General features: G+C 48.9%; 1 protein-coding gene across 1 annotated transcript in view; it reads right to left on the reverse strand.

The window, feature by feature from the left end:
• Nucleotides 1–1,693: 1,693 nt before the first annotated feature.
• Nucleotides 1,694–10,191, reverse strand: part of LOC104078915 (transcription factor GATA-5) — a gene marked incomplete at its 5' end in the record, with an annotated part of 8,738 nt that continues 240 nt past the window's right edge. The window contains 4 exons of the mRNA XM_009580739.1: nucleotides 1,694–1,843; nucleotides 2,891–3,015; nucleotides 3,601–3,688; nucleotides 4,545–4,670. Of these exons, the coding sequence (XP_009579034.1) occupies nucleotides 1,694–1,843; nucleotides 2,891–3,015; nucleotides 3,601–3,688; nucleotides 4,545–4,670 (489 nt within the window). The remainder of the gene's footprint in view (nucleotides 1,844–2,890; nucleotides 3,016–3,600; nucleotides 3,689–4,544; nucleotides 4,671–10,191) is intronic.

Here is a 10,191-nt window from a genome sequence, read left to right on the forward strand (position 1 = left end):
AAGCTGCTAATAAAGCTCTGGAGGCACAAGAAAAACTCCTCCAAAGACAGTTTTAATCCATGGGCTTTGATAAAAGGGTGGCTTGAAACACCCCATGCCCGCACAGGGGTTGTTGAGGGACCTGCCGCTGAGCTATGGCAGCACTGGAAGGGACTGATGCTCCCCAGTGCCTGGAGCATCTCCTTTCTTCAAGCAAGGGTTGCATGGTGGAAAGCACCATCCTCCATCTCAGCTGAGTCGCGACTTGATGTCAGATTTCACTCTTCCTGATCATCTTTAGCCTGTTGTTTATAATAAAAATCAAGCGATCCATCTCTTCTGACAAGAGGAAGAGTTGCTCCAGGAAGCCCTGGACAGGTCAACTTCTATATTAAGGAACTATTGCTTGACGGCTTCCTGGCCATAAATAGCCGTCCAGCCAGGCTGGGGATTTTATTTAGAAATAACAAATAAAGCAGGCCATAGAAGAAACTTCATGACCTTGCTCCCCCTTCATTTCCCACCCGTCTCCCCTCCTCGGTATGGTCTTCTCCTCACCTCCAAGCTCCTCTGGAGCTTCAGGGCCCCCTTGCATGCCCCCAGCAGAGTGTATCTCCCCATCGCAGCTCCAAGAAGCTGTAGAAACGTGTTGTTGCCAGCTTTTGGAAGTGTGATGTGGGTTTTGCATCACTGATGATCTTTTGCTACAGCTCAGCTCCAAGAAGTTATTTCCTACTTGGCTTTCATTAAAATAATTAAAAAGGAATATGCCCTTCATGGCTGAAAGCTGGAAATCCTCCATTCAAAATATCCCCAAAACTGGATGCAAACAAATACACCTCCAACACATCCTTTATTTTTCAGTCCTTCAAACCTTTCTCTTAACTTTTGGAAGACTAACTTCTGCTTTTCTAACGCTCAGAGTTGGCAATATCAAAAACAGTCAGGAAATACGAAAGAAAAACAGCATTTCAGTATTCTTTTATTATTGGGAGGTTTTGACCATTTTTGTCATGTGGTTTGCCTAAAATAATAATAAAAAAATCTTTCTTTGGAGCTGGAAAGGGAAGAGCAGCGTGTTTATTTCATGTATGACTCATCAGCTCAGTGTTGATACGCTAAACGCTTCAGAAGCTAACACTCTATAGAGATGATCGTTTTTAATATAAAACAGTAAATGTTTAAAACAACCGTTACTTTTTTTTTTTCTCTTTTCTTCCTGTTATGGCCAATAAAACATAAGGGAGGCCACACAGTTTACATTTTAATAAAATTAAGTTATTTGGTGCCATGTTATTACAGTCTTTATTGGAAAGTGGAATAAATTGCACACAGAGGAGTCATAGGAGGGAGAAATCACTGCGAATAAACATAGATTCTGGGATGCATTTATTTGCTGGTTTCATCTCAAAGGAGGAAGGCTTTCCCTGGGAAAACGGAGGTGGCCCCGGGGCTCCGGCCTTGGGGAGGCAACCCTGGGTCGCTCTGGCTGAAGATGAGCTTTTTGGGGAGCCAATGCCACAGCGGGGCCACCCCGGCCCCGTCCAGCCAGCGTTTTCCATGAGCATCCTCCAAGAGAAACCTGTCCTCCGGCCGTGGCTCCACATCCCGCAGTCCTGAAGCACTAGGGCAGCCCGTCCTCCTGCCCATCGGCTGTTTGCAGGGCCAGCTGAAAACGTTGGTCCCGAGGCTTTTTGCTGGAGGTTGGGGGTTTCTAGGCGAGAGCCAGGGCGCACCAGGAGTCCTGCCGGAGCGGCACGCTCAGCCCGGGCTGCGGGGCCATGGTGGTGGGGGAGAAGGTGTAGTCCTCGGGCTCGAATTTGAACTCACCGTGGCTGCTGGCCAGTGCCTCGTCCGACTGGCTCTAAAAAAAAAGAGTGAAGCAGAAATTCATTAGAAAGCCTGTTATTAGCCAACGGATCACTCTCCCCCTTGTCGTAACGCGGTGGTAGGACTGGGATGCATTATGGACATGGTGGGTTATCCCTGATGCTACTGCTGCCCTTCGGAGCAGCCCGGAGCCGGGCAGGAGGGATGCTCCATCCCCAGCAAGCACAAGGAACAAGCGGGGAGGAGGCATCCTGGGGCCTGTCTGCATTTATTTATGGATTAAACAGGTCCAGTTTGGAGATCTCTAGGTGCATGTATATTTTTTAAGAGCACAGCAGAAATTAGATTTATCTGTTTCAGCCAAAAAAACCCTTTCCAAAAAAGCCGCTGGTGCTGCGCCAGGCACTCGGGTGCTGGAGCTGAGCCTCCCCTCCATGCATGCATGTCCAGCTTGGGGAGGGCTTAGACCCAGCATAAAGATAGTGCTGGATCACAAAATTTTGATGTGCGGGTTGATTTAGAGCCATTTTTTCCTCCGCCAAGACAAAATAGCAACCCGCCCCAAGGAAATCCTCAGGGCAGAAGCCTTGTAATCTGGGGTCTCTGACAGCATTACAGCTCTGGGCGCACTGAGTACCTCAGGGCTATAAAGCACAGATAGCGTATGCCTAGGGAGCCTGTTCTTGGGAGCTACAGAGGTTTCCACCCTGGGCTGATCCCACCAACTCGACAGGGTTGTAACTCCCAGGATTTCATGGCAGGAGATGGGAGTTAAACCCAGCTCTGTGCCGAATCCCATTTGCCACCGATCGCCTCCATGGCAGCAGGGCTTGGACCTCCCAGTTTCCCACTGCAAGATGGAAGAGCCGATGGGGAGCCAACAGGCTGGAGCCCTTCCTGGTCTGCAACGTCTTGGCTCACGCTCCCTGCTTTCCTCAATCTGAGGCAGTCCATCAGGCTGGTGGCCCCCAATGCAATGAACTAATTGCTCAGCCTCATCAAGGCCCCCCAGGTCAGCGACTACCGAGGCGTGTGGAGCATCCACCCCAGCAGGCGATGGCTGCGGGCCCCTGTGCCTTACCTGGGACACCGACACGATGGTTTGTCCGGGATACTGCGAGGTCGTGCTGGGCTCTGTCTTTAAAGTGACCGTGCTGTCTGAGTTCGTAATGGAAGAAGGGGAGTTAGTGGCCGAAGTCGTAGACCCTGGAAGACAATCGGTACAGGATGGTGAAGCAACATAGGTGCAAATCTGCTCTTAAGGAAATTCATATTTTAACAGCTACCATCACATCTCATGGCAAGACTCTACTGTTCTCTTTCTCCACTGCATCTCTGTCAGAGTAAGGCTTTGTATTTGCTGCCAAGATGCTGATGGAGGAGGAGGAGCACCCCTTCACAGCCTGGCAATGCTGGTCCTGGTACAGGCTGGATGGGCTAACGTTGAATGCGTCATGATACCTTCCGTTCGACTCTTTAATGCACCATTCCCAGCCCTGTTTTTTCCCATTACTCCATTTAGCCCAGATCTGCTTGAACACGAGTGCTGCTGGGCTGGAGCCGGGTGCCCACAGCGCAGAGGAACCTCACGGGAATATGACAGCAGTGAGATTTCCCACCCAGCATCCTCCTTCCACGTGAGGGTTAGGCATAAATACAGGCCCTATATCTAAAGCAATCATCGGGAAAAAAGTGACAATATTATTTTCTAATTATCATAATTTCTTGCAGAAGACATGTTGGGGCGAATTGTGCTGCAAGCCCCCGCGATGGATCATAGCAGCACTGTACCTGTTGAGGTTTTGCCTTTGGTAATGTTTTTAGGCTTCCTTTTCCTCGTCTGGATGCTTTCCTTTTTCATGGCCAGAGGTCGTGGTACCTTGACATCCATAAAGTTTGGAATCATTAATATTGTATTTTACTTAGCTCCATCCCACACACATGTTGCCCTCCTATTTACGTGCTATAGCTCATGCAAAGCACCTAAAGTCCTTGTCCTTCACTAAGTGCTATTTTTCTCTGCAACAGGCCTTGGCTGGAAGATGTATAAGGCTAACAGCTAAGGCTTTCCCACAAATTTTGTTTTTTCCTTTATTTCCTATTTTCCTTTTCCTGATTTATTAGTGACCTTTATGACAGGGCCCTATTAAATTACACTGACAGACTGAGAGCCTACATGGCTCAGAGGGAATGTTCATGGGATAAAGAGACTTTAACCTTTATGGCAGAAGTCTGAAGAGGCCTGCATGGAGGGATGAAGTCTCCTTTTTGGCTGATGGAAACATTACCAACAGTTCCCATCCTCTGTGGATAAATGTTATCAGCCAGCCTCCACGTGGACTCCTTAGCATCCTTCACACATTCTTAATTACCACATCTAGAAGAAACATGCTCCTTATCTCCTGGGTTTGGAAAGCTTCAGTCTCCAGCTACTGCAGCCTGGTAAGCTTTCTTTTTGGGGAGTAACTTGGCAAACAACCTAATTAAGAGCCACCCAGTGCCAGAAATCTCTCCTCTATGCAGGTATACCTCCTGAAAGTGTTCCAGTACCCCCTTAGCCTTATTCTGGAGAATCTCAGTAGACTGAGCTTTTAACTGTTCAAGGAGACAGGACTGGGTTACGGCTCTTCTGGGTCCAGTCTAGAGGCTGGTCCCTTCAGACCTGATATCCTGGACCTGCTGGGTGGTGATCCCAGCGCCCAAAGGGTCCCTCCCGGTGCAGACGCGCTCCTCACCCCGTGGAGCTTCATGTACAACCCGCAGGCGTTGCAGACAGGCTCCCCTTCGGCGTTCCTTCTCCAGAGGGTGGTATTGGTTGTGTGGCAGTTAGTGCAACATAGGCCAGCACGTCTAGATGAAGACTTAAAAACAAGCAAACACACACATGAATGCACACATGGGAATGATTAATTGGGAAATTTCCTCTCATATAAAAATAAAATCTCCAATTACACTTATTTCCTGGAAAATGTGAAACACACACGATAGCCAAATTCAGATCAAAGAAATTACATTCAAATGAGATCACTCTAATTTGCAAGTGCTTTTTTTTATTGAGCTTGATAAACCTGGCAAATAACCTTGCAACTCATTTCACAAACTTCCAAGAAATCTGCTGGAAGTGATCAGGACTCAGAGCATAGAGAACTTTCCTCCAGGAGACCCACTCAGATGGAGAAAGAGATGGAAAATGCCAGCCAGGCTTTAAGCGCACGAAGAAAACTCCTCATGCTTTAAGTGAATTCTTTTCTGGTTTTCTGGACTCAGAACTACCACTAAAGATAGCAACATCCCAATTAATCTCTGGTTTAAGACAACTGGAATCAATTGGCTGAACTGAGCAGAACCACACTGAACTGGCCCGTGATGAGACCAGGGAAGTTATTCTTTGCACGTCTCGATAATCTGTTCTCTTACAGGCTGCAGAAACACCGTGCAAACATTAATTAATGACATATTTTGTGAGTGCAGTGATTGCTGGCTCTGAAATGTTAATACTTCCAAACGGAGAAGGAAAATATTCTGGCAGAAGCAGCAAACTCATTTCTGACAACTGTACTTCAAGCCACTGGAAAATTCACAAGTCTCTATATACAGACTTGTCAGCTCAATAGACATTTCATTTGAAAGTCTCTTAACACTAGGTATTGAAACTATTTTAATAAAAGACTTCACTAAGTATAAGATACCAGTGACATAAGTAATATCATAGGCTCTCTACATTCAGGTGTTTGAATATGTTCTTCAGCCTTGAGAAAAATCACTCTGATTCCTTTCAAAGGCAGACGATAGGTGATGCAGGCAATAAAGAACTCCCTGTTTGTTTATTCTTCCATTATTGCTCGATATCATGACTGAGCAATACGATGAATGAGGTGGGAAGACTAGGAATAAAAATGAAATGTTTTTACAAGGTTAGCAGTCAAATAAAGATCAGCTTTGAGTTTCAAGAGACGCAAGTGACATGCCCAAGCTTTGATTCACCCGTTGCCCAGCAAAGAGGTCTCAGCAACTATGTGCAAATAACGGTCTTACTTTGGAAATTATTTAGCTTTCAAGAAATAACCAGGCAAAAATAATAATACACCGAGGTGTGAGCTGACAAGCCTGGCACAGAGGAGGGGACAGCAATCCTTGTCCCTAATATGGGACATGGTGTCACAGCAAGATCCTGGAGCAGCTACAGAGCTTCCTTAAAGGCTTTCAGCTGCCGGGGCTGTGCCGTTCACCCCTGCAACCGGGAGGGACCTCAGCCCCGATGGGAGCAGAGGGAGGTGCTGAGCACCCAACGGGTGCAAGGGGCTCTGAGGTCCAGCTCCTGCCACGGGTGTGGAGGGGAATTTGGAGACACTCAGCCCTGGGGTAACTGTGCCCGGCGTGGGCTGGTGAGATCTATCATCACCTGCGGATGGAGGAAGGCCAACACAGAGCCCTTTGGAAAGCCCCAAGATTTCTGGGCCAACGCAGGCCCCTGGGAGGGAGGCACACGCTGTCCCTATTTCATACAACGCTTTGTCCGCGGCTTGCAGACGATGTGGCAATGAGACCCATGGCTCTGGTGGCCCAAGGGCAATGCCAGCCCTGCCAGAGCTCTGCCCACTTGCCAGCGCTGCATCACGACCTGCTCGCGGGCTTTCTGCTGGGGCAGCAGCATGCGCCTTCCGCATCTCCTGCACATCACTCCCTGTGCTGCCTCCTCCTTGCACAGCCAGGGAGAGCAGAAACCATCCTCCACAGCCAAATATTACAATTTAAACCCCAGAAACCCCACAAGAACCTGGCCCTGCACCACAACCTGCCAGCTTGGCAAGAAAGAGACAGTCAAGGCTACTGTTGCTCACTGAAGGACAAGGGTACAATACATTATTGCTGTTTCCCAGCAGTTCCCTTAGAAGAAAACGCATTTCTGCTTGCCTCCACCCGGCTGCCTTTGTACCATTCTGACCTTGTCTAGGAAGTTGTTGACTTCAACATTGTGCTCCAGTGTTTATTTATACAAATGCAGCATACACTCAAACAAAAACTCCTCACGGACCAGGCTTGACAGCCAAGTGTTGCTGATAAGCTCAAGGAATGGTGAGTTGGTGCTTATCGAATCAACCGTGTGCCAGTGCTGCTTGGGGAACCCAAAAAATTCAGAGCGAGCAGGGCAGGTCCTTCCAAGGGAGCCCAAAGCCATCAGAGACTTTGCTTCACCTCCTTTTCAAAGGTGGAAATGAAACCACAGGGTTTCACAGGAAAAAAAGAAGCCTCTGAACCCCCAGATTTAATCAGAGCTTCTCTGTCCCCCTTGCCAGCAGGACGGAGGGGACCTGGTGTCAATAGGAAAGAGGTTGCAGCAAAGCGTGCTGAGATACCCGAGCTCAGCTCCTGAAAGTGGGCAGATCCGAGGCTCAGAGCCAAAGGCAGCAGCATCGTCTGAGATTTGCCTTTGCTTTTGTGGCTCTGGGCAAACCCACACCTCGGAGGACAAGGGAGGCCCAGGAACTGACGGGCAGGAGAAAGCCAAGGCACACATGCGAGCACTGCATGGCTCTAGGGTCCTATCAGGTTGTCCCAGGGCTGCGATCGGTCCCATCACCACCTTCCTCAAAAGTGTCACCAAACTGTGGCATTGCAAACCGTAAAAAAAAGACAGGCTGAAAAAATACCCCCTGAGCCAAGCCAGCAAGACTCAACTCCAGGTTAGTCCTTCAACTCAGGACGGTGTGGGAGCTGCTGAGCACAGGACGGCTGCTGCATCTGCCCCCCCTTGCTGCACCGCAGCGCTGCTCCTACCACAGGGAAATTGCATGCGCAAGGATGCTCCAGCGGCTGCTCCTGGATGGTAAAAGTGATTTGACTTTTAGGACCGGGTCTAAGGTATCATCTTGTGAAATGCACCAAGAAACTTTGGCTAGAAAAGATACTGCCTAAAATAAAGTGCTGCTTCCATCCTCCTCTAAGATAAATCCTTTCTGCCGAAAGCCACAGGGCTTTGAATCGAGACACAGGCTGTAGCAAAACGGCTGTCCCTGCTGCTTAGAGGATGTTGCCCTTATCTCAAAAAAAGAAACAAAAAATGAACTGGAAACTACACTACTATTGCTCACCCTCTCCCACGCACAAGCAGGCTGAGCGCTACCGAGCTGCAGGACGTCATTCCCGCAGTGTTATCTGGGCCACGTTGCATTCTCCAGGGCTTTCAGCAGAAAACAGAATTCAGAATAACTCCCAGCGCGGCGTCTACTTACAGAACAAAGGTCGTAACGTAAAGGACAAAAGCAACCATTTTTCCTTCCCGTGTCTGTATTTCACCATATTGTGAAACAGCCGATTTCATCGTTCCTAGAGCAACGGTGTGTCATCGCGTTCACTGCTCCGCTCCCACCCAGCCTGTGTGGGTGAGCTTATGAGCAGGGAAGACATCCCCCACCATGGAAATCATTCGGGGGAAGAAACATCCCAAGCCACAGGGGTGCAGGTCGCTCCCTCGGTGGTGGATTTGCAGAGTACGCCTGGCACCCTCTTGTCCATCATCAGTGGATCCCCCTTCCTCTGACGGGGCAGAACTTGTTGCAACATGAGATTTCAAACCCTTAGGGAAATCCAAGATTTTGAAATGTTTCATTCCAAAGTCAGGATAGAAAGTCAAAATTGCAACCCCTTTTCTAATCCATAAACCAAAATCCCCTCAAGTATTTCAACCTTACTGAAACGTTTCCCCTGGATAAGAGTCAGCTCTTTCACTTGGGCTTTATCATTATTGTATTGATCGCCAAAATAATAATAAAAAAGGTTGGAAGTGCTTTGATAATTCCCAGCAAGATTTGCTGATCCCTGGGAAACAGTCTTAATTCTGCGAACTAGCGCTCTCCACCAGAAAACTTTGTTGAAATATTTGCCGAAAAATGCCTCACGGGTGTTGCGTATGGGGCTCTGCCGGCAAGGACAGGGGAGCAGGCAGGGAGCTGGGGGTTCCCGGGCGCTGCCTGCACCACGCGGGTAGGGTGCAGGCAACGCAAGGCTGGCTCCCTTCCCACGCGCCGAAATAAAATACTGAATAGCAGCGAGATCTCTCCAATTCCTTTGGGGAAAAGCTGTTCAAAAAAACCCTGGAAATTCATCCAACGCCACATTTTGATGCCAGTCCAAAATGCGGAGTTGGATTTAAACTGGTTTGCACCTCTCTCTCTATGCACGGATCGTATTTGCTCTGAAGAAATCAGCAGCGTAACTCTGAGATTTGAAGCACAGCAGCGACCAGAGCCCGCTGCCGGGGTGCGGATTTAATGTCATTACATTTAAAGGAAACCAGGAGGATTTTGGTGAGACAGGCAAATCCTGTTGGATAATGCTGAATGTTTCACAGAAATGCCTCGAGTTTGATGTGATGAACCAAACAGGGTGATTTTCCACAGAGCCGCTGCCTATTTCATTTTGCAAATCCAGAGCCACCTTCCCGGGATCAGAATCTTGCTCAATCCCAACTTTTTTTTTTTTTTTTACGGTTTTCTTACACAGAAACTTGTCACTGTTGGGTTATTGCTAATAATTTGTTTTGCAATGCAAAAAAATAACTGCAGGAATACACCCCGAGTGAAAGCAAAAGGAGCTCCCAGCTGTTCCCCAGCATGGCTCCGACAAACATCCTGTTTGTAATGATGGCTTCTGATGACAGGCTCTGAAACCAAAACTGTTACCACCAAATTTAAACATCCCAAAGCGACTCTAAAAAAAAAAAAGGAGGCGCCTTTCCTCTCTCACGATGGGATTCCAATTGGATGAAGCCCAATATCATGTTGTGGGGGGGAATTAGTGCTTTAACCTGCAGAGAAACCGGGAACTACCAAACCCCAAATCTCCTCCTTAGGCAGCAGGGGAACTGGGCCTCATCCTGCTCCCATTGCAAGTGGCCGCGAACCTCCCTGGGCCAGCTCAGGATCAGCCCTGTCTCCTGTTCATCTACTCTGCCTAGACCGTGTGTGTCTGCATGAAGAACTAGGAAATAATAATTGTTATTGTAGAATAAAAAGCAACGCGCTCACTATGGGAATGGAGCCGGAGGAAGCCCACAGAGCCCCAGACCGCAGGCAGGGCTGATCGGCCCCTGCTCGCTGTGGCACAGCCCCTCCGTGCAGCCCCGGGACCCCTCCGGTCCCTGCTGCCCACCAGCCTGCCAGGGCAGCAATCCCCCCGCAGCTTCACTCTGCTCCTCCTGAGCCGAACTGGCTCTGCATCGCAACAAGGGGCTCCCGCTGGTGCCGATGGCATTTTATTCGTGGGAGAACCAAAGGTCAAACAGGCCCTAACACAAGTACAGAGACCCCGACAGTACAGACACGGCAACAGCCCCCCGGCTCCTGCCCTCCAGCCACCTCCCGGGTGGAGCAGGGGATCCCT

This window comes from Fulmarus glacialis, unplaced genomic scaffold (assembly GCF_000690835.1).
Source record: "Fulmarus glacialis isolate BGI_N327 unplaced genomic scaffold, ASM69083v1 scaffold23286, whole genome shotgun sequence".
Lineage (NCBI taxonomy): Eukaryota > Metazoa > Chordata > Aves > Procellariiformes > Procellariidae > Fulmarus > Fulmarus glacialis.